Here is a 25,688-nt window from a genome sequence, read left to right as displayed (position 1 = left end):
GAAGCTTCCTCAGATCCTGCAAGTCTTCATGCGTTCAATTGCCCAGACAGCTCCACCTGACCCCCTGGGGCCTATTCACACTGGGGGGGGGTCCCAGTAGGGTGAGGGGGGCTCTGTCTCACCCCTGGAATGGCAGTGATCCATCCATCCCTGCAGCCGTGCCCTGCTTTGGGGTAGGGCCAGACTCTCCCATTTAACGGGGGCATGTGTAAGGAATTGGGATTGGGGCTGGGGCATCCATTTGGAGACCTGAGTTGGGAGAGGAGGGCAAGGGATAGAGGTGGAACCCTTTATAGGAAGATTAAGAGTTTAGGGGAAATCAAGAAAAGTATTCTGGAACCTGTGGTGAGGGTTTGAGGATGGGCTCAGGACATCAGATTCTGGAATTTGGGTGGAGAGATGAAAGTTTGGGGCAAGTCTGGAACCCCCATTTTGTAATCTGGGGTGAGGTTTGAGGTGGGAAGAGGATTCCTTATTTAGGGACCTGAAGGGAAGGCGTTGGGCTGAGGCTGGTACCTCTTACATGGGGCTAAGCGACTGGGGTAAGGCAGGTGGGTGAGAGTTTGGTGTGAGGCTGGGATGCCATTTGGGAGCCTTTGGTGACACAGAAAATATTTGCTATAATGTGGTACCCCCTAATTCCAGGGCCTGGATGGAGGCTGAGGGTTTGAATAAGGCTAAGATCTCCTTTGAGGGTGCTTGTTAGGAGTAAAAGGTTTGGGGGTAAGCTTGGGATCCTGAATTCTAAGGCTGGGTGGGAGTGATCCTCTTCCTTCAGGGTGGGGTGGGGCAAGAAGGGCCCAGCGCCCGGCCCAGGGCTCCACCCCTAGCTGACCAATCAGAGCTCAGCACAAACTTTCCCAACTCCCCCCACCAGCTGTCAGCCACCTCCCTTCCCGCGAGTCCCGCCTGGCCAGGCTCTGGATCGCAGGGCGACGCCAGGGCGGTGTCTGGAGCAGTCTCCTGCTGATCCCGAGTGAAGCCGGCTGCCGCGAGTGCGTGCACCGAGCCGGTGGAGTCGCCGCGCCCCGCAGCTGCCCCTCCGCCCTGTGCGTGGGCCCCGCCGGCATGGTCCAGCCGTGGGCCGGCCTCTGCTTGCTCCTGGCCTCGCTGCAGCTTTTGCCCCGGACACAGGCCGGTGAGCCGGGAGGGAGGAGATAGGACCCAGAGTGCAGGATCCAACGAGGCTCCAAAATACGGGGTGGAGTCCGGAAGGGGGGTGGGCATGCGCATTGCGCGTGGCTACCGTGTGCGAGTGTCCGACTCTGGGCGATTTGTGGGTGTGACAGCTGGGAGGCGGGGAAACTTGTAATCGTGTTTACTGGTGGGTGCGTGGGAATGAATGCAATTTATGTGTGTGTGTGTGTGTGTGTGTGTGTGTGTGTATCTGACCATTTGGAGTGAAATTGTGTGTGTACTTTGAGTGTGAGTTGACGATGATTGTATATGTATGGGTGAGGGGTGATCCCTGGGTGAGTGTGTGATTGTCAGTTGTGGGTGTGCAAGTGTGTCCGTGTGTGGGGGAGGAGGATTTTGAGAATAATCGTATGTGTGTTATGCGTTATGACTGTGTGTCTCTGGGTGACCCAGTGAGGGTGCGGTGGTGATTTGGGGGCATAAATAACTCTCTGTAAAGACATGAGAGGATGATTCTGAGGGTTATGGTGAGTGGGACAGAGTATGGGAAGGGGTTAATCGGGGTTCAGACTTTCCTTTGCATCTCCCTAAGTGGTTTTACCCTACTTTCCCTCTTCCTCCTCTGCCCTAATTGGCGCGCGCCCACTTCCTCTATCTCCACCTCTTACCCCTCCCCCCACCCCACATTCCCCAGAGCCGGAATCAGCACCATGGACAGGGCCTCCGGAGGGCCGCGGTGAGGGGCGAGGCGAGGCGGGGCGCAGGGCGGGGCGGGCCGGAGCTCTGGCGGGGGCTGGAGTGGAAGTTGTTCCCTCCAGCTGAGCGAGCCTCGGGTGTTTTTCGGAGGAATTTCTCAGGAGCTCTCCCTCAGGGGTCCTGGGGGCCTCTGGATGGGTGAGTCAGCGCTGACGCACGCCCAGCTGTGCGCATCTGGCTGGACGCCGCGCCCCGCCCCGCAGGGTGCCGGGTGCGGGGCACCCAGGGTTGGGAAGGTCATGGTCCCTCCAGTGGCGATGGAGAGAGCTTTGGTCTGAGAGACCCCAGGCCAGGCCCTCTCGGAAATCCCTTGGTAAGGTGAACACAGCCCCCAAACACACAAACACACACACACACACACACACACACACACTTTTCTCAGTTTCTCTGAAGTCTAGGGAGGTGCCTGCTTACGTGAATAATCCCAAATTGGCCTATGCCCCATTCCCACGCTCACACTTCCACACAGTCGTGCAATCTCAGGCAATCATTCAGAATACAACCCCTCTGGGACACCAGGAATGTTAAACACCGGTGCCCACACCCAGGCAATCCCCTCAACCACCCGCCACACGGTCATGGCTTTTGTCACCCTCCTACGCTTTCAAACTCACACATGCTTCCACTGGCATCCATACAAACATGGTCAACATTCACAACAAGTCACCCACTCGCTGACTTGGCCACACTCTCACATATAAATAACCACAGTCCCTCATCCTGAGTCGGAACTATTATAATCACAGACTTAACCTGCCCAACCTCGCTGCGAGAACGCAGACTCACAGGAACACACAGCCACAAGTCAAAGAACTGAACCTAATCTTTCCATCATAGGCCAAATACTCACATTGACACACCACAGATCACACACCTAGCCATTCCCTGGTCCATATAGAGTCACGCACATGCACAATGTCATGCATGTAGCACATATACACATTTGCACAGGCACTCACACTTGCGCTGTCTTACACTTCTGAAGGGATCCCAGCCATGTCGCAGCCTGGTTCCTGCCTGCCTGCCTTCACATCCTACACCCCATTCGACCTCTCCTTAGGGCCCTGACTGCCACACTGGAGAGACTGTGGGGGGGAAAGTCCTTTACAGACTCTCACCCCCTGACTTTTGCAGGCAGGACTCAATGCCTCTTGTGTGTCTCCTTGTCAAGAAGCCAGCCATGAAAAGAAAAGGCAGTCAGTTTCTGAAAGGTCATTACAGAAGGCATACAAGATTGAAGCAGGAGACATTTGGGTTAGCTGCGGGAAGGACTCTTTAAGTGTGAATGAACAGTTGGTCAAGGGGAGACCTTTTCCCACTGCATAGAGACTGGGGTCTGGGAGAAGGGAGAGCCTGGGAGAGCCATGCTGAGTGAGGTCATGGATCTTACTTAGCCTTCCCCTGGGTCCCAGCCTGGAGAAGGAGTATCTGGGATGGTCATTCCATGGGGGCGTGACCCTTGTGGTCAGCAGAGCCTGGGAGCCCAGATCTTACCCCAGGGGGCTATAACCCAAATACCTCTTAATGACAGTCCAGTCACAGAACACGCAATTAGAGATAGGGCTGGTGATGACAGCAGGGTTAAGGGGGGCATATGGGGAGAGAGATTGGGAGAGTAGTGCACACACAGAGATACAGAGAGATAGGCACTGAGAAAGAGATATGCAGCGACAGACAGATGGGAGAACAAATGAATACAAAGAGAGAGAGAGAGAGAGAGAGAGAGAGAGAGAGAGAGAGAGAGAGAGAGAGAGAGATTTAGAGTTGGACACAGACAGACCTGGAAAGATCGAGACAGAAAGTGGGACAGAGAGAGGGCGGGGAGGGGGACAGAAGAAAGAAAGAGCAGAATGAGGAGGCTGGGGAAACAGAGAGCGGAGGCTGCAATAGGGCTTTGTGGAGTCTGAAGGAGGAGGAGTCTGACCCGGAATGAACTGGGTTGGGGGCCCTCATTCAAACCTCTATCTCCTTACAGTCTTGCCCCCTACCCTGGCTCCCAATGGTGAGATCAGCAGAGCCACCCCGGGGTGAGGTCATGAGCAGATTCTACAGAATCTGGCTTCTGCCAAGAGGTTGGGTCAGGGGGTCAGTGGAACAGTCTGCTGTGGGGAGGGGAGATCAGGCAGGGGCTTTGGACCCAGGGTAGCCCCCACCCGTCCCTGCCCAAGCCATGTGGTTCCACTTAGCCCTGGCTGGGCTGCGTGGGGTGGGGCTGGTAGGAGAGCCTGGCTTAGGATTTCGTTTGGCCAGACCAGTCCCCTCCTTTGCTGGGATGAGAGGGAGAGGGTCAGAGGGAGGAAGTCAGGAGGTTATCAGAGAGAGGTGGTCATAAGGAGGAAGTCAGGGAGGGAGATAAAATGCAGAGATCACAGGTCAGATAGAGGAGACTGGGATAGGCAGAGGGAGAATGCCAGAGTAGGAAATCAGAAAAGTCAGAGGAAGGGGGTTAGGGTCAGGCAGAGGAAGGAGGTCAGAGGGGATGGACGGCAGAGGAGAAGTCCGTGGGGATGGTCAGAGAAAGAGTAGTCAGCAGGAGACCTGAAGTGGCAGCGGTCAAAGGGAGGAGGTTATGGGTGATGGTGGTCAAGGAGGAGGTCAGAAGGAAGATGTCAGGGGAGGTGGTGATGATGGTCAGGGGAAGCAGTTCAGAGGAAGTGGTGGTCAAAGGGAGAAGTCAGAGGATAGAGGTGGGGGAGAATGCACAAGGAGCCCCTCCTTCCCAAGTGGGTTTCCCCTGGCAAGGGGGCTTCAGGCCTGGGGAGCAGTCCCAGGGAGCTGGTGCGGGGGAGTGCAGAGAGGGGGACAGTCTGGCTCTGGGGCTCAGGCCAGGAAGCTTTGATTCATCACAGAACTAGGTCAGTGTTTTTTTTTTTTTTCTCACCAAAACCAAGAGGAAAAAACCCAACAAAACAGGAGTCAACAGGCTAATGAGGCCGGAACAGCTGTGCGGTAATAAGGGGGGTGCAGGTCCCAGACCTGCTTCTTCTCCCTGACCCACAAACACAGTGTGGGGGCTGAGTTCCCAAACCTGGGCCACTCACATCGAGTCCTGGGCTTGTTCTAACTGCCCTGTACCTTGGCTTCTTTCTGCAGATACTGTGGATGTGCTGAAGGCACTGGGCATGCGGGGGGGCCAGGCTGGGATCCCTGAGGGGCCTGGCCTCTGCCCCCAGAAGGTCCCAGAAGGTGACCGGGCATTCAGCGTGGGCAAGGCAAGCACACTAGGCATCCCTACACGGAAGCTCTTTCCAGGTGAGTCAGAGCAGGAGGGGCCGAGGGCAGTCATCCTGGGATCACGGGTCGCTGCCAGGTCATCTGAGCTGCCCCTTTCCCTTTGTCCCCCCATCAGATGGACACTTTCCTGAGAACTTCTCTGTGCTGATCACTCTGCGGGGCCAGCCAGCCAATCAGTCTGTCCTTCTATCCATTTATGATGACGGTGGTGCCCGGCAGCTGGGTCTGGCGCTGGGGCCAGCTCTGCACCTCCTAGGTGACCCATTCAGCCCCCTCCCCCAGCAGGTCAACCTCATGGATGGCAGGTAAGTATAGGGAGGGTGGGGGAGTCTAAGGAAGGGTGGGGTGAGAAGCACCCCCCGCTGAGACTGTTTCCCCGCAGGTGGCACCGTGTGGCGGTCAGTGTGGATGGCAGCATGGTGACCCTGGTGGCTGACTGTGAACCTCAGCCCCCCACGTTGGGCCAGGGACCTCGATTCATCAGCACAGCTGGACTCACTGTGCTGGGGACCCAGGACCTTGGGGAGGAGACTTTTGAGGTAGGGGTTCAGCGATAGGGGAAACTGAAGCAGAAGGCAGGAACAAGTTTTATCCACAGCCTGATCCGGAGAAGAGACTGGAGAAGGGAGATGTCCAGCTCCCACCTAGCACCTGAAAGCTGAGAGCAGGAACCCCGTGCGCCATTGTGCATCTTTGCGGTGTGTGACTGAGATTATAGAGCCACGAAATGATTTGTGATGGCACGTACGTGACTTGTGGTGGGAGAATGAGATTGTGATGAGTGACTGCCCTTGTGGTTTGTGATGGTGTGCAGGGTGATTGTACTGTTGGGTGCCGGCAAGACATGCTGTAGTATGGCTGCGTGACAGGTGCGTTTTTGATGTGGTGACTGTGGCTGGTGACTGTGCTGGGTGTGATTGTGGTGCGTGTCACCTCCAGGAGGCCAGCGACCTCATCTACCGTGTTCTCCTCCTCCCCAGTACCTAGAAGGGCACCTGGCACATATGTGCCTGAGAGTAAAGGAACAAATACGTTGTAGGGTGTGGTTTGTGGTTGTGATTTGCTGTGACCCTGATAGAATCTTCTTTCTCTCAGGTTTGAGGGACAGAGTGATCACTGGGGCTGTGGTGGGACCATCCCCTCCTTATACTTAGGGTACTCTGGGTGGAGAAGCACCAAGCCTCAGTGTGTGGAATGGGGGTCAGAGTCAGCCTGTGGCCCCCTTCCCTGACCCCTACTCTCTCCACAGGGAGATATTCAGGAGCTGCTGATAAGCCCAGATCCTCAGGCTGCCTTCAAGGCCTGTGAACAGTATCTTCCTGGTTGTGACCACCTGGACCCTACAGCTACAGAGGTGAGCGAGAGGCTTGTCCTGAGGTCACAGACTGAGTCTTCCTTGGCTCTAGGTCTCAGGAATAAATAAATTCTGATCCCCATACAAGGGGCTGAGTGACCTCTGCCCTCAAACAGGTCACAGGCTTGAGTGACCTCGACCTCAGGTCACATAACTGAATGACCCTTGGCCTCAGATCATATGATTGACCTTGACCTGCACTCACAAGGCTGAGTAAGCCCTGGCTTTAAAATGCAGAACCGATGGATCATGTGCCAGCATGGTCCCAGGTGATCTGAGTGATGGGGCCTCCACTGAGGGGCTCTGGACCTGATTGGGGTCCTGATCCCAGGTCCCCCAGGGTGATCCAGAACCTCCTCGTCCTCGACGGAAGGGGAAAGGAAAAGGGAAGAAAAAAGGGCGAGGTCGTAAGGGGAAGGGCAGGAAGAAGAATAAGGAGACTTTGAACGTGGCTTCGTCTCTTGGCTCCCTGGAGAACCAGGTAAGGGACCTGCGAGCTCTCACCTCTGCTCTTTGACTTTTGGTTCCTGATCCCCACTGACCACAGACACCTCATCCAAGGTCTCTGCTTCTAGTCTCCAATCCCTGACCTTTGACTTCTCTTAGCTGACTGGTGACTAGGGGGTGGGAACGGGGGCTAGTCCTGTCTTATGAGCTCTTCCACCTCTGTCTCCCAACCTCCAGTTCTGAGGCACTGGAGGGGGGACACACACCCAGATAAGTACCTTATGATTAGAGGGCCCTTGATGAGGGTGGCTTTAAGGGCAGCTGGGGTGAATGATAGGTTCATTAGTTAGTGTGCCGTTGCTTGGGGTTGACTGGTTGGGGTCATTGGTGATGTTTATTTGTTGGGGAGTCATTAATTGAAATTGGAGGGCATGATTTGGCCTTCCTGAGAGAGGTTGCTGGTCAGGGTGGGGTGGGAAGGTCATTGTAGGGAGATATTGATTGACCTTAATATTTGGGGGGTTCCTAGTTGGGGGTCACTGTTGGAGGACATTGATGGAAGCCACTGTTGGTGTTTCTGGTATCACTAGTTTAGGGTTAATGGGTGGGAGTCATTGATGGGGGTCATTATTCAAGCAGGTCATCCATGGGGGATCACTGATTAGAAGGCACTAGTTGGAGGAGTGACTTTCAGGGGTTCATGTTATTTGGGAAGTTATTGATGGGTCATTGGTTAGTGGAATCATTGTTTGGTGTTGGGGGGTTCATTGTTTGGGGAGCACTATTTGGACTCACTTATGGGTATTCATTGTTAGAAAATCCCTGGTTGGGGAAATAATTGATTAGGGGTCACTGATGGGGCTTATTAGTTGGGGGGTCACTAGTTAGTGATTATTGTGGGGCTGTCACTGGTTGGCATCATTGGTTGGGGAGGTCACTGGACGGGAGAGTAACTGGTTGGAGTTATTGATGGGTCACTAATTGGGGGGCCACTGATGGGTCACTGGTTATAGGAATAACTGATGAGGGGCCAATGATGTGAGTTATTTGTTGAGGGTCATTGGTTAGGTCTCTTAGAGGAGATAGTCAGTCAGGGGTCATAGATGGGGTCATTAGTTTATGAGTCACTGGGTAGGGGTCATTGGTGAAGGCTATTGGCTGGGTCCCTTGGTTAGGTGGGGTCCCTGGTTACACTACATCTGCTTTCAGTATCCGTGGGGAGAAAGAGGTTATTATTTCAGGCCCAGAGCAGGGACACCAGGAGTAGCCTAGCCCTCTCTAGGTCCTTTCTCAGTCCTAGCCCCTCACCTGGATCCTCACGGCCTTCTTTGTGCTCTTGAGCCAGTTCCTCTGCAGCAGTCCAGGCCAGGAGGACCTACCACTCCCTCTCTGACTGTGGCCTGGCTGGCTGACCGTTGAGCTCTGCCTTGGGAGAAGACATGTGGGATAGGCTTCCGGGAGTCTGGCCCTGCGTGCTGGACCTTGAACCCGACCACTGGGCTCTGGAGCCAGCCACACTCTGCCTTCCAGGCCTCCCAGCCCTGGCCCAGCCCTACCCTCCCTTCATACATGAGGGTTCCCCCTGCTGGCTGTCCTGGTCCAGCCAGCACAACTTTGCTTCCAGGGGCCAGCCCCCTACCCACATCATTCTGATGTTTTTTGGGAATCCTCCTGTGTCTCCTTCCCCAGACTGGGTGCTGGGAAGTGGGCAAGGCCTAGCTCCTCTTTTGCCTCCCTTTTGTCTTGAGTGGCCTGACCCTAGACCTGATACTCCCTCGTCCCTTCTTCAGACCTTCGCTGACATCCACAAAACAGAGACACCAGCTCCAGCTCTGCCTCCGTTTCCCACACCCTTGGTCATCACCACTACTGTGACTATTGATCGCAACGGCACCATCCTAGAGGTTGGTGGGAAATGGATGGGGCTGGAAGGGAAGGTCCCTGAGCAGTGGCGGTGGCAGACAATGAGGAGGCCAGGGGCAAAGTTTGGTCTGTCTCAATGTCCTCAGGAAGGGCTGGACCCTGACAATGGAACCGAACTGGGAACCCGGGAGACCGAGTTAGCCACAGAGGATGAGGAAGGAGGTGGCCCCACCATGGGCCCCGACTTCCGAGCAGCAGAACAATCATCACGGGCTCAGTTCCAGATTTTTCCTGTGAGTCTGGGTGGCTGAGTAACATGCAGGGGAGGGACTCCTGCCTGGAGCCACACATGGCTACATTCTCTCTCTTGCCTTCTTTTTTATCTTGCCTAGAGTGCCTTCCCACCATCGCAGTGCAGTTGATAAATATTTATGGAGAGACACTGTGCTAATGTGACAGGCATTGTGCTAATAGATGGTTCTGTGGGTAGGGTGATTCATTCGACTTTTAGTCTAAGCATGATGAGAAGCCACACTGGAGATGGAACAGGATCTGGAGTTTTTAAAACTCCTCTGGCTACTGAACAGCATATGAACTGTAGGGGGAGCCAGAGAGGTGGTAAGGAAAGCAGTAGTCTCTGCAACAGAGGGTGGTGACCTGGATGAGGGCAGTAGAGGTGGGGTAGAGAAAAGTGGACAGATTTGTGCCATGCACCATTTTGGTCTTGCTGCTGGAGGTGAAGAAAGATGCAAAGGATGACTGGGTAGATGCATGATGGGACAATGGAGTAAGAAGGGGAAGGCTGAGGGAGGAGCAGGTAGAAAGTGTCAGGCATCTCATTTGGATGTTCTAAATTGGCAACCCCTGGTTGGCATCCAAATGGAGATGTCAAGTGGGTGATTGGTTAGAAGATTCTGGAGTTCAAGGGACATGGTCTAGGCTGGAGATAAATGCTTGGGATTCACCAACAGAGAGATGCTATCTTTAGCCTAGGAATTAGATGAAATTGCCTAGGAAAATAATGCAGATAGAAAAGGGAGCCCAGGTTCTAGCCTTGGTGTTGGACAGAGGAGGAGGTGAAGAATTCTAACTAACTTACCCTGAGTGCCTAGTATGTGCCAAGCATTGTTTTAACTTATTCATATTTTCATGGAATATATACAAACATATATAGCCACCCACTTTGCAGGGGAGGCCATAGAAGTTGAATAAGTTGCCCAGTATCACCCTAGAGTTCATGCTCTTCATCTTGACACAGTATGACTAGGCTGCGGCTGGAAACTGAGCTGTTCAAAACATCTTGGTTGAAGAAAGGACAGCAAAGGCAGCTCAGAGGGTGGACTCTGTGTGCACGCACGTGTGTGTGTGCACGCGCACGCACGTGTGTGTGTGTGTGTGTGTGTGTGTGTGTGTGTGACGAGTGTGAGATCGGTTAGCCGGGAGTTCTGTGTTTGAGTTCTATGGCTAATGTCTCTTTTCTCTCCACCGCCATCCCAGGGCGCTGGAGAGAAGGGAGAAAAAGGAGAACCTGCAGTGATTGAACAGGTGAGGGGCCTGGGCTGGGAGGAAGTGGTGGGATCTGGGCTAGAATGGGGGTCACACTCATTTCTCCCTCAGGGACACCAGTTTGAGGGACCTCCAGGAGCCCCAGGACCCCGAGTGAGTCATGGCTGCATTTCCCTCTTCCTGTCTTTCTCTTCCAGTTGAGGTGTTTAAGCCCTTGGGATGAGGAGTTGAGATGTAATGTTTCCAGGTCATTTGAAGACTATTGGACATTAGAGGCTCAACGGATGAATCAAAATAGGAACTGGGGTACAGGGGAGTTGATGTGGGTCAGTATAGTATTAGGGGACCAGGAATTGATCAGTGGTGGGGTTGAGGTCAGCATGGGGTCAGGGTCAAGAGTGGGCCAGAAGCCTGCCTGGTTCAAACTTTGCACTTCTCATGACCTCTGTTCCTCTGTCCTCAACAGGGGGTGGTTGGCCCCTCAGGCCCTCCTGGACCCCCAGGATTCCCTGGGGACCCTGGTCTACTGGTAAGAGACTCCCCCAGGGCATATCTTTCTGGGAGAGTGAGGGTTCAGGCTGTGGCGCTGAGGTTGGGAGTATGAATGTCTGAATGTGGGTCTGAGAGGCTGGGACTGGAAGTACCATCCTGGGGCTGGCGCTGACCCCTCCCGCTCTCCCTCCCCATCGGTGAATTGTCACTCTGCCTCCCCTTCTGTCTCTGGGGGCCTGTCTCCTGTTTTACTCCCTCTGTCTGTCTCTTCTCTGAATGTCTTTCATCTCTGTTTTTCTCCCTATGTATCTGTGTCTCTGTTTCTTTATCTCTCTCTCTCTGCCACTCTTTATGACTCTCTTTCCCTGCCTCCATCTCCCTGTCTCTTTCTCCTATCTTTGTCTCCTTGCCTCCCTCTCTCCATTTCTGTCTCCACCTCTCTGTGTCTCTCTTCCCTCTCTTCCTCCATCTCTATATGTTACCTCCATCCCTCTCTGTCCCCTCCTGCCTCTGTTTCTCTCTCTCTCCCTCTCTCTGTCTCTCTCCCAGGGCCCTGCTGGCCTCCCAGGAATCCCTGGCATTGATGGAATCCGAGGCCTGCCAGGCACTGTGATCATGATGCCGGTAAGGAGACATGGTGGCATGACCTTGAGGTGGGGAGAGCCTCTCCCTGGGGCTCCCCTCACTACCAGTTGTCCCCTAGTTCCAGTTTGCAAGTGGCTCCTTCAAAGGACCCCCAGTCTCCTTCCAGCAGGCCCAGGCTCAGGCAGTACTGCAACAGACGCAGGTTCGTGGAGAACCATCAGGGGACCTGCAGGGGGTTATAAGACATCTAGAGAATAGCAGAAATGGGGGGTAATGAAGGGCTAGTCAGATAAGCTAGAAGAGACAGATAAATATTTGTCTCCTGAAGATACCTTTGGTGGGGGGAGACCTGAGACTCTGTTGCCCCTCTGTCTTTCCAGCTCTCTATGAAAGGCCCCCCTGGGCCAGTGGGGCTCACTGGGCGCCCAGGCCCTGTGGTGAGTAAGCAGGCTGCATGGAGGAGGGAGACACATCAGTGGAGAGGGAAACTACTCTAATCGCATTACCCCATCTCTTCTTCCAAGGGTCTCCCTGGTTATCCAGGTCTGAAAGGAGAGATGGGAGAAATGGGGCCACAGGTGAGATTGGTAGAGGTGGGGACAAGATTGCACGGGAAAGGTCTTCCCCCAGCACCACAGGATAAAGTGCTAGTTGGAGAAAATGACAAAGGGGTTGGGGATACGCTTGCAATTACTGCCCTTCCTAGGGAATGGTTTAAAATAAGTCCTTCTTTCCTCCTCTTTGTTCTTCTTTTCATCCTCTTTTTTTTTTCTTCTAGGGTCCCCGAGGCCTTCAGGGACGTGTTGGGCCCCCTGGTCGAGAGGGCAAGATGGTGAGTGACTCCTAGGTTCTCAGGTTATCCCTTATCCATCACCCAACACCCAACATGAGCCTTGGCTTTGTGCCACAAGGTCTGCTGGTGTCATTGGTGGGATAAGAGCAGAGGACAGAGAGTGGAAGCTCCACAAAATGTGTGACAAAAGAATCTGGCCGGGTCCCAGAGTCAGGGAGGACTTGCCAGAAGGAATGAGGCTTTAACTGAGACCTGAGGTAGAAGCAGGTAAATAGGAAAGGAAGTACATACCAAGTAGAAGGAGCAGCATGTGCAAAAAAGAAGCCTGGCACATTGGGACAGATGACGAACAAGGTAATTCGAGGTAGTTTTAAGTGCCATGAGAAATGTACAGCAGGGCCACTAATGGAGGCTGAAGATGAGGGTTCTTAATTTTTGTGATGATGGTGACTTGGACTAGAGAAAGGGCAACGGCTATGAAGAATAATGGATGGGTTTGAGATATATTTGGAAGGTTAAATCAATACACAAAGAAGCCCCAGCACAAGACTCTGCATGAAGAAGGTGCTCGATAAATGGTAGTAGGTATGTTGATAATGTCACCTCTCCCACAGGGCCGCTCTGGAGCAGATGGGGCTCGGGGCCTCCCAGGGGACACAGGACCTAAGGTAGGTGATGGAGCCAGGACTGGGGTTTGGAGACACTGTCAGGGTCAAGGATTCAAGGCTTAGCTGGTGTCTCTTTGTGCAGGGTGATCGGGGCTTTGATGGCCTGCCAGGGCTGCCTGGTGAGAAGGGCCAAAGGGTGAGTGTGGTAGGCCCATCCCATGCCTAAATCCCCTCCCAATATTCATGACCGCCTCCTTGCCCCCATTATTAGAGGGGGGGGGGTGGTCCTGTGTCTGAGTCCTCACCCTTTGTGCCCCATCTCCTTTTCTGGGGGGCTGATCTCCACTTCACCTTTCCATTCTGAGCTCCCTTCTGTTTCTCACCCCAGGGTGACTTTGGCCATGTGGGGCAACCTGGTCCCCCAGGAGAAGATGGTGTGAAGGTAAGTTTGGAAGAGAGTTAGGGGATAGTTTGGAAGCTAGAAAGCCAGAATGAGAGTCAGAGAGGAGTAGAGTATTTGGGGGACAGGATGAGGGGTGAGGGACTGCACTGGAGGGCCAGGAGGCCCCACTGAGGCTCAGAAAGACAGATTGAGAGCTGGGGGTTGGTACAGGAGTTAGGAGGTGAGACTCAGGATGGCAGATCCAGGTTTAGGGTCAGGGGCCTAAATCGAATCCCATGTGCTCAGCCGGCTGGACCCTGCCACATGCTCTGACTCTGGGATCTGGAAGGGGCTGCCCAGATGAGGAAATGTGGCTCTCCAAGGGTCGTGCTTCCCCCTCCCCAAATGATGACGCTTTCCCACAGGGAGCAGAGGGCCCTCTGGGGCCCACTGGCCAGGCTGGGGAGCCGGTGAGTATTAGGGACCCCTGGACCCCTCGCCTGGGGCAAGGGACAGAAGTCAAGACTCATGGGGCTTCAGGGCAGTGATGCTGGAATAATGTGCCTGCTTCTTTGCAGGGCCCCAGAGGACTAATAGGCCCTAGAGGCTCCCCTGGCCCCCTGGGATTCCCGGTGAGAATTCACTGCCTCTCTGCATCCCTGCCTGTCGTCTTGCCTTTCTCCTCTGCATGGCCACGCTTGTGGCCTGGCTTCTTCTCTGCCCACTCACCTTTCCACCTGTACCTCGCAGTGTCTCAGACACAGGCTCCTGTGCGTGAGTCTGCCCCGGTCTCACAGCCTCTCCTCCCCCAGGGTGTAGTTGGAATTGATGGTGCTCCAGGTGCCAAAGGAAATGTGGTAAGTGTTCTACCTTTTGACTCTGGATGCTTTCTGACCCTCTGACCCCATGACCATCCATATCCTTGTCTACTTCCATGACGCCCCATTTCAACTTGACTGACACTTCAAAACCTTAATCCCTTCCAGCTTCACAGAATCCCCACTCTCTCCCCAGGGTCCTCCAGGAGAACCAGGCCCCCCAGGACAGCAGGGAAACCCTGGGTCCCAGGTTTGAGCTATCTTTCCTAATAATGTGGGGTGGTGATGGTCATCCAAGGTCGTAGACCACCCCCAGCCTACTCAATCTCTCAGTCACAGCACTCACCACCCCTTTCTAATACCTTCCTTTGCCCTTTCTCTCTCTCTCTCTTTTACTCTCTCTCTCTCCCCTCCCCCCCCCCTTTTTTTTACATCTCCAGGGACTCCCTGGACCCCAGGGACACATTGGCATTCCTGGGGAGAAGGTAAGTGATAATTCTATCTGCCCACCCTCCAAAGCCTTCTTGTTTCAACTCTATTAGCAGGAAAAGCTTCCCTCGGGCCCCTTTTGTTAGCCCTGGGCAATAATAAATTGCAACATTCTGTAAACAAGCCCAGAGTTACAAAGTGCCATTGTTAGGGAAGGGTAGGTTGGGAGAAATTGAAAGACACCAAAGCTAGATCACATAAGGGGGATATTGTCAGGATATGGGGAGCTCTCAGAAGCCAGTCATAGAAAATATTACCAAGACTCATGGGTCAGGAAAGCCCTTTCTCTGGGGTCTTATGGTGTCAGCTTTGTTCTGCACATGTTTCCATCTCTCCTGCAGACAGGCTTCTTTCTGCACATATCTTAGTCTGTCCTTATCCCAGTTTTATTTCTACATGATCTTGTGCTGCTTTGTCACCATTTCAGCCCCCAGCTCCTCATCACTTTATAGTTTCTTTACCCAAATCCATCTGATCATAGTTTTTATCAGGTAAATTTTAGGAGAGAATCTGATTGGCTTAGCCGGGCCAAGGTGCCCGCCTCTGGACCCGTTAACTGTTTGCAGGACATAGAGGGTCACCGCATGCCTGCCAAGGCCCATCCTTCTCCAGATGGACCTGTGGGTGGGAGGCGCTTCTAAAGAAAGGAGTGTGGCTGGGGAGTCCCCAGCTCAACCTGACCCTCACATTGTTTTTACATTCCTTGTCTCAACCCTCCCAGAGGCAGAGGATTTCTGGGGCTCAGAGAGGGGAGGGGGCTTGGCCCGGGTCACACAGCTGAGCTGCGGGTAGATTTCCTGGCCCATGGGATCTGCTTGTTCTGTACAACCTTGATGTAGCTGCTTGTCTGAGTAGGTCTGTTCCTGGTGGAATACCAGGCTCTGAGGCCCTCTGTCTCCATCTCCTCCTGTTCATTATCTTTCAGGGTCCCCCTGGAAACCCAGGAATTCCAGGCCTCACAGGATCTGATGGCCCTCCGGTGAGAACTGAGAGCTGGAAGAAGAAGAAAGAAGAAAGGGGAGGCTTGGGAATTTGGATGGTAAATGTAGGTTTCTGACAACTTAAATGTTTCTCTCCCAGGGACACCCAGGCCATGAGGGCCCCACAGGAGAGAAAGGGGCCCAGGTAAGTTACCAGGAGAGAGCCTGGTTTGGGGATGAAGGTTGGCAGGCGGGGCCAGGAGTCTGGGGCTGATGAGGAGAGAGATGAGGGCACTGAGAACATGGAAGGGGGAAGAACAGGATGGCACTAATCTTATCTTTATCTCAGGGTCCACCAGGGTCAGCAGGCCCTCTGGGCTATCCTGGACCTCGGGGTGTGAAGGTAGGTGATACCTGGAGCCTGCAGGTAGGGACGATTCATCAGCACTGGCTTCGGGGAACCAGCTCCATCAGAAACATCTGCATGTGTGATGAGAGGAATCCGTCTGCCAGGCAAGGTGTAGTGGGAGCAGGGTTTGGGTCTGAGCAGCAATATATAAAGTATGTATGTTACTTAGACCTGAACAGCCTAAGGACAGTGTTGCAGTGTAGTCGCTGCCTTGTAGTGGAGAACAGTTCAGCCCGTTTGAGGCTGAACCCATTTCACTGTCAGCACATATGCCACATCCAAGCCCAGGCCAGCACTTTGTAGTCAAGCAGAGGGTTGTTTTAAAGCGCCAGCCCAGAGCCGTACAACCTACAGGAACAGCCATGTGGGGGCAAGCTGAGAGCCACGCTGTGGCTAAATGGAGGTGCACTGTTGACCAAGGGACATCAGAATTCACATCTATATGGTGGCTGAGTCCAGTTGCATTGTAGCCAAGTACAAGTACACATTACCTGTGGTCTAAGAACAGTTTGGTGGCAACCAAGAGCCGACTCTTCACATTTTTGCATTGTAAGCAAGCTCAGTTCCCCTATAACCTGGGAGGAGGCCATATTGCGGGTGACCAAATTCAGAGTTACATCGTAGCCAAGCATAGCTATGTAGGTTGTTGGAAAAGTCATGAAGCATTTTTGAAATGAAAAACATAGAAAACATATGTCATGACTTTTCCGACAACTATGAAGCCTATGTTAGAGCTGAGTCTAGTTACATGGTCACCAGGGCCAGAGAATAATTATTGCCAAGGTCAGTTACATTACGGCCAATTGAATTGTCATGCTATTGTCAAAAACACATAGATGGTATCCCAGTATAATTTCATTGTAGTCTATGAGCTCAGTTACATTGTAGCCAAGTACAGCTTTCCTTGGGGCCCAGGCCCAGAGCTTGCTATGAGCAGCATGTGGGCTTGTACTGAGCAATCTCTCTGTAGCTAAGCACAGATTCCCCTTGTTGCCAGACACAGAGTCACATTGTAGCCAGCACAACGGGGAACATTCCTTTGCCTTTAGAGTAAGGCCGGAGCCTGGAATGTTCATCCTCTTTCTCCTGCCAGAAGGAACTGTGGACACAGTGTCCCGGGAGATGGGAATTAATTGCTTGGAAATTTGGCCTTCCCTGCACATCCCCACACAGATGACCTTGGGAGGTTGCCCGTGAGAAGGAGTGGGGGAGAGGCAGTTTCTTGCACACCACACTGTTAGGCTTTGGGGAAAGACCATTTCCTCAGAGACTGTCCCACTTTAGTCGAACTAGTCCCTCTTGGGACGGTTCTGGCTGTTTTGAAGCTGGGGATTGAGAGTTTGGGGGCTCTTCTTAAGCAGGCGAGGGACCTGAGAGCTTTTTCATTTTTCAGGGTACCTCTGGCAACCGGGGCCTTCAGGGAGAGAAAGGCGAGAAGGTGAGAAGGGAGGGGATTCCTTGCAGGGAGAGCCCTCATAATGGGGCTCTGCCTGTGTCTCTTTTCTGAAACCCTGACCCCTGATTTCTGTTCTCTTTCATTCAGGGAGAGGACGGCTTTCCAGGCTTCAAGGGTGATGGGGGGCTTAAAGGCGATTGGGTAAGATAAGGAGTCTGGTGGGTCTGGGGGACCTGAGGAAGACAGGGAGGGGGTGAGCTGGGGCTAAGACAGGGGGCTGGAGGGAACGGGAGTGACAGAAGGACTGATATCAAGGCCTCTCCTTTCTATTCCAGGGGCACCCTGGACCTCCAGGCCCCCGGGGAGAGGATGGTCCTGAAGGGCTGAAAGGGCAGGAGGGGCTGGCTGGCGAGGAGGGGCCCCCAGGCTCAGCTGGAGAGAAGGTGAATGGACCTTGGTCACCCCCTCCAGCTTTTCATCCTGAGGTCAAGGTGTTCCCCCACCCTTTGCCTTCTGCTCTCTGCCCTTTTATGTCCAACTCCAGGGGGCTGCTACCCTTCACACCATCTCCTTTAATTCCTCAGCTCAGTGTTACAGAGCAACGCCATGCACATTATCTGATTTTTATCCATATAACCACCACATGCAACAGGCATTTGAACCCTATTTTACAGACAAGGACACTGAGATTTGGAATGGTTGCATGAGCGCCCAAGGACAGGCCCCTAGCAGGCAGGAGCCATATTTGCCTGAATTGTACCCTGCTGCCCCTCCCACCATGCCCCAGCTGTACTGCCCTTTTCCCTCTGATCTCCAGGTTGCAATTTCTGACCTTCTGACTTTTGTTGCAGGGCAAGCTTGGGATGCCAGGTCTCCCAGGTTACCCAGGACGTCCAGGCCCTAAGGTAAGAAGCTAGGGGGCCGGAGGAGGGCAAGGGCAGTGTTCGGAGACTGATGAACATCTGGGGGTCGGGGCTGTGGTCTGGGGCGGGGAGTGAGCTATCCACCTTATAGATCATCGATAAACAGCATAAGGTACAGGCTTTGGCAACAGACAGACTTAGGCTTAAATACCCACCTCTTAGCTGCTATGTGACCTTGGGCAAGTCACCTCTTACCTGCTAAGTGACCCCAGGCAAGTCTCTTGAGCCCATTTTTTTCAGTTGCACAATGGCGATACCAGTAAAATCTATTTCATCCATTTGATTATAATAATGATAATTTTTATGATGATAAAACTGTAGGAGCCTTCTTATTTGGTGTGATTGAAAGTGGTTCAAAGTCAGTAAGGGGGAGAATCATAAAAATACGTATCTTACATATCTTGAATTGTTATAACTTACAATAAAATGTACTTACATAAAAATGTACCTTGTTTGCCAATGTTCTGATGGATGAGGCTACTGATTAGACACGTCTTTCTGCCAAAGCTACACCCACATTACATCACTGATGATTTATAGCTTTTGCTTCTACAAAGTGGGGCAGAAACTTAGACACTTGCGAAGAAATCTTAGTGTAGAATCCTTCCAGAGTCCCACACTTTTGCCCACTTCATCTGGCACAGTTATCTTACCCATGCCTAATTTGACAGAAAATTTTTTTTTGGTGACTTTCCTTTATATTGAGTCTTTGCCATTCAGGTTTGATAAACATCTTTCTTTTCCTTCCTACATTTCATCAGTTTTGGTAAACTTTCATTAAGTCACATGACTCCATTAGCAAGGACAACTGACATAAATAGGTTTGGGAATAAACTCAAGGCACCATCCCAAGACTAGAACTCAGCCTGTGGGAAAAGTTTCTGGAAGTTAGACCAAAGCCACCTAGCCAAGACAGGTCAGTGTATCTTGGGCATCGAGCAATACATTAGAGGAAGCATGGTGTGTCGAAGTCAGTGTCTTCGTCAGCTTGGGCTGCTGTAACAAAAGTGCCTCAGATCGGGTAGCTGAAACAACAAAAATGTATTTCTCACAGTTCTGGATGGTGGATGTCTGACATCAGAATTACAGCATGGTTGGGTTCTGGTGAGGGCTCTCTTTCTGGTTTGTAGATGACAGTCTTCTCTTGGTGTCCTCACAAGTTGGAGAGAGAGAGAGAGAGAGAGAGAGAGAGAGAGAGAGAGAGAGAGAGAGAGAGAGAGAGAGAGATCGTGCTATCTAGTCTCCTCCTCTTCTTTTAAGGCCAATGATCTCAATTCATGAGGGCTCCACTGTCATGACTTACTTACCTCCCAAAGGCCTCACCTCCAAATACCATCACACTGGGGATTAGGGCTTCAGCATGTGAATTTGGAAGGGGGACACATTCAGTCCATAGCAGATAGTAATAATCATAAATAACAACAATGACAGCTAATATTTCTTGAGCACTTACTATGTACCAAGCACCATGTAAGACACTTTGTACACATTATCCTATTTAAGCCTCACCAAAACCTCGTGAGGGTTGGTATCCCCAAGATACAAACAAGGAGACTGATGCTCAGAGGGGTTAAGCCATTTGTCCAGGGTCACATGGCTAGTCCAATGGTGGATGAGATTGAAAATACAGTGAGGGGTGGGAGGGGACATCAGCGCCTGTGGTGGTGGAGACAGGATGCCTCCAGGATGGGCAGGACAGGAGGGACTAGAGTCAGTTAGCTAGCAAACACTGAGAAAACACCCACTACGTGCCAGGCAGTGGGAATAAGACCAGAGCGCTGTATCCTAGTGGGGAAAACAGACATTGAATAAGTAAGCAAGGGAATAAGGTCGTTTTAATACAAATATTATGGGAAAACAAAGTAAGACAATAGGATAGAGACAGAATGACTTGGAGGATGGGGTGGTCAGGATGGTGGCAGAAAGCCAGCAGGTGACATCTGAAGGAGATCTGAATGATGAGGCGTCACTGGCTCTGTGCAGACCCAAGAGAAGAGCATTTTAGGCAGAGGGAGAAGCCAGTGTGAAGGCCTTGAGGCGGGAAGGTATTGATGTCCCCTGAGTAGCATTGAGGAGGCCAGTGTGGCTGGGGTGGGGTGAGCAAAGGGGCGAGGGGGAGGAGAGGAGGGCAGAGCACTGCCCTGGAGGAGGCTGGGGCTGGAGGGACCCAAGAGGCTCCTGGAATTGGTCGTCTGGAAAGGTCTGAAAGAATGAGGTGGTAGAATGGGGTGAGGAGCCAGCATTGCCCACCACCCACGCCTCACTCCCATCTCTTCTCTCTAATTCTCCACTCAGGGATCTATTGGCCTTCCTGGTCCCCAGGGACCATTAGGAGAGAAAGGGAAGCGGGTGAGTCGTGATTTGAGGGGGAAGGAGAGGGAAGGGCTTACCTGGCGGAGCAGCATGGCTGTGCATGACGGTGGGTGACCCCTGGGTGTCTGTGTCTATGTCTGGAAACACCTGTGTGCACACATCTTCCCACGTGCAATGCAGCGCATGTGTAGGCGACCCCAGCTGGCATTACAGCACATGTGCCTCGCATATATGTGTGCGTGGGTCCCATGTGCCTCTCAGTGCAGATTAGATGGGGCCTGGGTGCTGCAGTCTGTGGGCTGTGACTGAGTGAACAGGGCATGAGCCTGCATGTACATTGTATGACGGTGGACATAAATGCGTGTGAGGGGCATGGATACATGTGTGAAAGGATATGGTACACACACGTGTGTGTATTTCTGTGCACACTGAGTATGTATACATGTACGTGTTACTTTGCTCGGGTGCATTCTCGCTGTGTAAATGGACTTGTGTTACACACATGAGTGTATGTATGTGCTGTGTTTATCAGGACTGTGTCCTCACATGAACCCATGCACGTATGTGTTTACATTGAGTGTGCACGTGTGCAAGGGACATACTGCATGACGAGCTCCGAGATCACCCCGTGCATGGCACGATGGCAGGCCCTCATGGGTGCCTACTATGCAGCTGTGACAAATAGGTGTCCATGTGGGAAACACGCTTGTATGTGTGCACCCTGTAGTGCACCATGGGTGTCTGTGATCTTCTGTGTGGTTCCGTGTGAGTGTGTGTGGTGTGTGTGTGTGTGTGTGTGTGTGTGTGTGTGTGTGTGTGTGTGTATAAAGGCTATGAATCAATGGTGACAGACATCGTTCTAAGTCTGTGACTGGTGCATTTGTGTGTTTATGTTATGTGTTTGCGCCATAACTCTCCTCTGTTTCCCCCCTCGCTTGATTTATGTTTCAGGGGAAAGCAGGGCAGCCAGGTCTGGAAGGAGAGCGGGGACTACCGGTAAGAAAAGCGAGAGTACCTCCCACCCCGCTGGGCCTTGGGAGGCAGGGCTGGGAGGAGGGGCTGCGAGAGACGGGGGATGGTGGGGAGGCCATGAGCGGCCAAGCAAGAGGGTTTGGGTTGCTGGTGTCCCTAGTGGGGCAAGAGGGGAAGTCGCAGAGGGAGGGGACTCAGGAGACTTGATCTTAAACCCCAGGCTCCCCTCCCTCTCACTTCTAATCTTTGCTTTCTTTCTATTCAGGGCTCCCGTGGAGAGAGGGGGCAACCGGGTGCCACAGGGCAACCAGGCCCCAAGGTATGGGGTGGGTGGGTGATCAGCCCCGCTTCCCGAGGCAGGTCTTCTGCCACAGGCTCACCAAGTCCCCCCAGTCCCTCCCAGTTAAGTTTGTTCTGCGGCCTGAATCTCATTCACTCTATTCTAGGGCGATGTGGGCCAGCATGGGGCCCCTGGGATCCCTGGAGAAAAGGTGAGAGAGAGAGAGAGAGTGTGTGTGTGTGTGTGTGTGTGTGTGTGTGTGTGTTTCTGGGTAGGAGTCAAACCCAGGAAGTAGGGGGACATTATAATGCAGTGGAAAGAGAACAAGCTCTGAAGTCAGAGAGCCGTGGGTTCAAGTCCAACCTCAGCCACTTACCTGCTGTGTGACCTTGGGCAAGTCACTGAACCTCTCTGGGCCTGTTTCCCTCTCTATATGACCAGAATAACCACAGTCCCCACCCCAAGGGCTACAGTGGTGAATGAAATGACTTATTGTGTGTTTAGTGCTTGGACCTATGCCTCGTATGCAGAAGGTGCTCAATATGTGCAAGCTCTTGTCATTGTGTGGGTTCAGGGGACCAGGTAGGAGGGGTGAGTAATGATTTCTGGTTCCATTTCAGGGCCTCCCAGGCCTGCAAGGCCCACCTGGATTCTCTGGGCCAAAAGGTCCCCCTGTAAGAGATTGGGGGGCGGGTGGGAGGGGAGCTGGGGAGTGGAGAGGCTCCTTATTTGTGCCTCACCTCTCTCCCACCTTGTCTCCCAGGGCCCCCAGGGGAAAGATGGACGGTCTGGGCACCCTGGACAGAGAGGAGAATTGGTGAGTGACCACTTGACCTCAGACCCCATTAAGCTCTCCATTTCTTACCCCCATGTGATGCTCCCTTTTAAATTTTCTCCCCAGGGCTTTCAAGGTCAGACAGGCCCCCCTGGACCAGCTGGTGTCGTGGGTCCTCAGGTCAGAGTGGATCCCACAAGTCCTTCCAGTTTTACACTAATTGGGGGGATACTTGGAGGGGAGGAAGTGGATCTCAGACAGACCCCCCCACCTCAGACCACCTCCGTTCAAGATGAGTCTTCTTCCCCTTCAGGGAAACACAGGAGAAGCAGGACCTCTGGGGGAGAGGGGGCCCCCAGGCCCCCCTGGACCTCCTGGTGAACAAGGTCTTCCAGGTCTGGAGGGCAGAGAGGGGGCCAAGGTGAGACCCTGCCCAGTGGGAGATCTCGGTGGAGTGGCCCTGAAGGTCCCTCAGTGGCCTCATGCCACCTGAAGGCCAGAACCAGCCCCACGAGGGAGGGGGCTTAGGCTCACAGATTGGGGAGACACCCCTTTTCTGGAGCCTGACCTTTCTCCTCTGCGCTCCTGCAGGGGGACCAAGGGCCACTGGGACCCCTTGGGAAGGAAGGGCCACCTGGACCCAGGGGCTTCCCTGGCTCCCATGGAAACCCTGGGGACCCCGTGAGTATCCTTTGGAGCCCCTCCTATGTGTGTCTGGCCAGGTTACGAAGCAGAGAAGGAAATGGGGAGCTCAGGGCAGGGACATGGTGATGGTTTCCTGGGTGGGGACAACTGTGAAAGCAAAGAAATGATAGCTGGAAGGGCCTGGAGACCGACTCCGAGCCTCAGTGCCCAGAAGGGGGTGAGAACTGTGAATCCCTAGAGTGAAAACAGGACCTGGGAACACTCCTGGGGCTCTCTTGACTGTGAACCATCTCCTCCTTCAGGGACCTACTGGTTTGAAGGGTGACAAGGGCCCCCCAGGCCCCGTCGGGGCCAATGTAAGTGCAACCCTATCTGCGGGGTGGGAGGCAGGATGGAGGGAAACGGCATTGTCATGGTTAAGTCCACTGTTTTGGGAATCAAACAGGCCTGAGTCACATCCAGCTCTGCCACTCACTGGCCAGACAGTCATGTCACTCAGTTAGCCTCAGTTTCCTCATCTATAACATAGCCCGTCTCATAGATTTTTATACATCTCGATGAGATGATCCGTCTGACACATGCTTACCTGTGTGCCAGACATCAACATATAAAAACCTTTCTCCTGGAAGTTACATTCTAGTCGGAGAGACAAGGAATCAGTGGCGAAAAATGCCCCAAAACAAAGTGGTGCAGAGAGTGGGGAGCAGGGAGCAGGTGAAGTAGTCTGGTCAGGGAAGGACTCCTGAGAAGGTGACATTCGAGCTGACACCTGAGGAGGTGAGGGAGGAGCCATGTGGATGTCTGAGGGAACAGCATTCCAGGCAGAGGGAACAACAGCATGTGCAAAGGCCCTGAGGCTGGACCGTGCCTGGCGTGTTAGAGGAAACAGTGAGGAGCCTTGTGGCTGGAGGGCAGTGAGCAAGCGTGAGAGTGGGAGGAGGTGAGAGCAGGGAGGGTTCTGGAGCAGGTCATGCAGGGCCCGGTGGGCTTCCAGGAGGCCTCTTTTTACCTCGGTGAGGAGGGTGCCCCAGGAGGGCTGTGGGCAGAGGAGGCACATGCCCTGACTCAGGTGTATGCAGCTCCCTCTGCCTGCTGTGTGGGGAACAGGTTGGACACATGCTGGTAATCAACCACCTAAACTCAGTGACTCGCGGCTTGAAAATCCCCCAGATATGAGAACTACTACTATGGCTATTTTTCTTGACCCCTCACCCCTGTTTTCAGGGCTCCCCTGGGGAGCGTGGTCCTGTGGGCCCAGCAGGAGGCATTGGGCTTCCTGGCCAAAGTGGAGTCCAAGGCCCTGTTGGCCCTGCAGGAGAGAAGGGGTCCCCGGTAAGTGCTGTGCCCCCTCATTCCTCAGGCATCCCGAGGACCCTGCCCTCCACATACCAGGACCCCACTCCTGCCCTGGTCCCTGATGCTTCCCCTTCCACTTCCCCCATCAGGGCGAACGTGGCTCCCCTGGCTCCACTGGCCAAGATGGGATCCCAGGACCCCTGGGGCTTCCAGGGCCCCCTGGAGCTGTCGGGCCTTCTGGCGAGGAAGGGGACAAGGTGAGAATTCATGGAGAGGAGCTGGGCAAGGCTGGGAGTAGGGGGGAGCCCGGGTCTTTTCTCATCTGGTTTCTTCTGCAGGGAGAAGTGGGTGCCCCTGGTCACAAGGGAAGCAAGGGCGATAAGGGGGATGCGGTGAGTGGGGGGCCCCCAGTTAGGGGAGCTGTCCTCAGGGAGGGAAGAGGGATGTGGGGATGGGTGGGCGGGGTCATGAGCTTCTTACCTCCCTGAGCCCCATCTTGACGCCTGCAAGTAACAGAAGCCACTCAAGCTACCTGGAATGAAGGGGCCAACAGGCAGAGTCGCTGGGGCCCCAGGAGAACGGGGAGGGCACTGAGGCAGTTACCCTCTCCTCTCCCTTTCTTTGGTGGCACATCATTCTCTCTGGCTGTGACTCTGCGTGGCTCTGAGGTATCGCATCACCAGCTTCCTTTCGGGACTTCAGCCACAGCTCACAGCTTCAGCGAGCCAGCTTACACCCTGGGTGCCGGTGGGACTTCTGGGGAAAAGTCCTGATGGGCCCAGCTTAGGACAGATGTCTGTGTCTGATTCCTAGTCGGTGGCTAGGAAGACAGGGTTGGGGTGTGTGTGCAGCTGTCGCTTCCTGGTGGGGGGAGGGGGCAGCGGGCAGTGATTGACATATCTAGTGCCCCCCACCCAAGTCTTGAACTTGAGGGGTTTTCCAACTCTGTTTCCTCCCCAGGGCCCACCTGGACCAATAGGGATACGGGGTCCTGTGGGACACCCAGGCTCCCCGGTAGGTGCTCCCAGCTTTGTGACCACCCCTTGGATCCCCGATGGGAAGGGACAGTGTCCTACACCTGGACTCAGGCCCAAACTCAATTCCAACCCTGATCTACTCCTCCATGCTGCTACCCAGTATGAACTCATCCCAGAATCTGACTCAATCCCAACCTCAACCCCAACCCTGAACCCCATCTCAGCCCTAATCTCAACCCTGCCTGTGACCTTAACCTCAATCTCAACTCAAACCTTATCTTCAAATCCCACATTAGCTGAACACGGACCCAGTCCTAC

General features: G+C 53.5%; 1 protein-coding gene across 5 annotated transcripts in view; it reads left to right on the top strand.

The window, feature by feature from the left end:
- Positions 1-919: 919 nt before the first annotated feature.
- Positions 920-25,688, top strand: part of COL5A3 (collagen type V alpha 3 chain) — a 36,164-nt gene continuing 11,395 nt past the window's right edge. For 3 of the 5 annotated variants that reach the window (XM_019659423.1, XM_019659427.1, XM_019659426.1), the window contains exons 1-45: positions 920-1,138; positions 4,987-5,145; positions 5,243-5,432; positions 5,510-5,666; positions 6,377-6,481; positions 6,813-6,962; positions 8,719-8,832; positions 8,938-9,084; positions 10,289-10,336; positions 10,409-10,450; positions 10,764-10,826; positions 11,339-11,413; positions 11,493-11,576; positions 11,755-11,811; positions 11,899-11,952; positions 12,153-12,206; positions 12,782-12,835; positions 12,918-12,971; positions 13,164-13,217; positions 13,583-13,627; positions 13,736-13,789; positions 13,970-14,014; positions 14,172-14,225; positions 14,416-14,460; positions 15,390-15,443; positions 15,545-15,589; positions 15,734-15,787; positions 17,187-17,231; positions 17,337-17,390; positions 17,525-17,632; positions 18,041-18,094; positions 20,408-20,461; positions 21,377-21,421; positions 21,663-21,716; positions 21,844-21,888; positions 22,298-22,351; positions 22,441-22,494; positions 22,579-22,632; positions 22,766-22,873; positions 23,044-23,133; positions 23,400-23,453; positions 24,322-24,429; positions 24,543-24,650; positions 24,732-24,785; positions 25,354-25,407. In XM_019659423.1, the coding sequence (XP_019514968.1) occupies positions 1,069-1,138; positions 4,987-5,145; positions 5,243-5,432; positions 5,510-5,666; positions 6,377-6,481; positions 6,813-6,962; positions 8,719-8,832; positions 8,938-9,084; positions 10,289-10,336; positions 10,409-10,450; positions 10,764-10,826; positions 11,339-11,413; positions 11,493-11,576; positions 11,755-11,811; positions 11,899-11,952; positions 12,153-12,206; positions 12,782-12,835; positions 12,918-12,971; positions 13,164-13,217; positions 13,583-13,627; positions 13,736-13,789; positions 13,970-14,014; positions 14,172-14,225; positions 14,416-14,460; positions 15,390-15,443; positions 15,545-15,589; positions 15,734-15,787; positions 17,187-17,231; positions 17,337-17,390; positions 17,525-17,632; positions 18,041-18,094; positions 20,408-20,461; positions 21,377-21,421; positions 21,663-21,716; positions 21,844-21,888; positions 22,298-22,351; positions 22,441-22,494; positions 22,579-22,632; positions 22,766-22,873; positions 23,044-23,133; positions 23,400-23,453; positions 24,322-24,429; positions 24,543-24,650; positions 24,732-24,785; positions 25,354-25,407 (3,324 nt within the window). In that variant the 5' untranslated portion in view covers positions 920-1,068. Of the gene's footprint in view, positions 1,139-1,828; positions 1,874-3,747; positions 3,896-4,784; positions 4,843-4,986; positions 5,146-5,242; positions 5,433-5,509; positions 5,667-6,376; positions 6,482-6,812; positions 6,963-8,718; positions 8,833-8,937; positions 9,085-10,288; positions 10,337-10,408; positions 10,451-10,763; positions 10,827-11,338; positions 11,414-11,492; positions 11,577-11,754; positions 11,812-11,898; positions 11,953-12,152; positions 12,207-12,781; positions 12,836-12,917; positions 12,972-13,163; positions 13,218-13,582; positions 13,628-13,735; positions 13,790-13,969; positions 14,015-14,171; positions 14,226-14,415; positions 14,461-15,389; positions 15,444-15,544; positions 15,590-15,733; positions 15,788-17,186; positions 17,232-17,336; positions 17,391-17,524; positions 17,633-18,040; positions 18,095-20,407; positions 20,462-21,376; positions 21,422-21,662; positions 21,717-21,843; positions 21,889-22,297; positions 22,352-22,440; positions 22,495-22,578; positions 22,633-22,765; positions 22,874-23,043; positions 23,134-23,399; positions 23,454-24,321; positions 24,430-24,542; positions 24,651-24,731; positions 24,786-25,353; positions 25,408-25,688 lie in introns of those variants that run through there. The other 2 variants (XM_019659424.1, XM_019659425.1) reach the window with 2 other exon arrangements.

The sequence above is a fragment of the Hipposideros armiger genome, unplaced genomic scaffold (genome assembly GCF_001890085.2).
Source record: "Hipposideros armiger isolate ML-2016 unplaced genomic scaffold, ASM189008v1 scaffold_298, whole genome shotgun sequence".
In the NCBI taxonomy this organism is placed as follows: Eukaryota; Metazoa; Chordata; class Mammalia; order Chiroptera; family Hipposideridae; genus Hipposideros; species Hipposideros armiger.
Note: the sequence above shows the minus strand (reverse complement) of the source record. Positions and strands in the feature narration are given on the sequence as shown.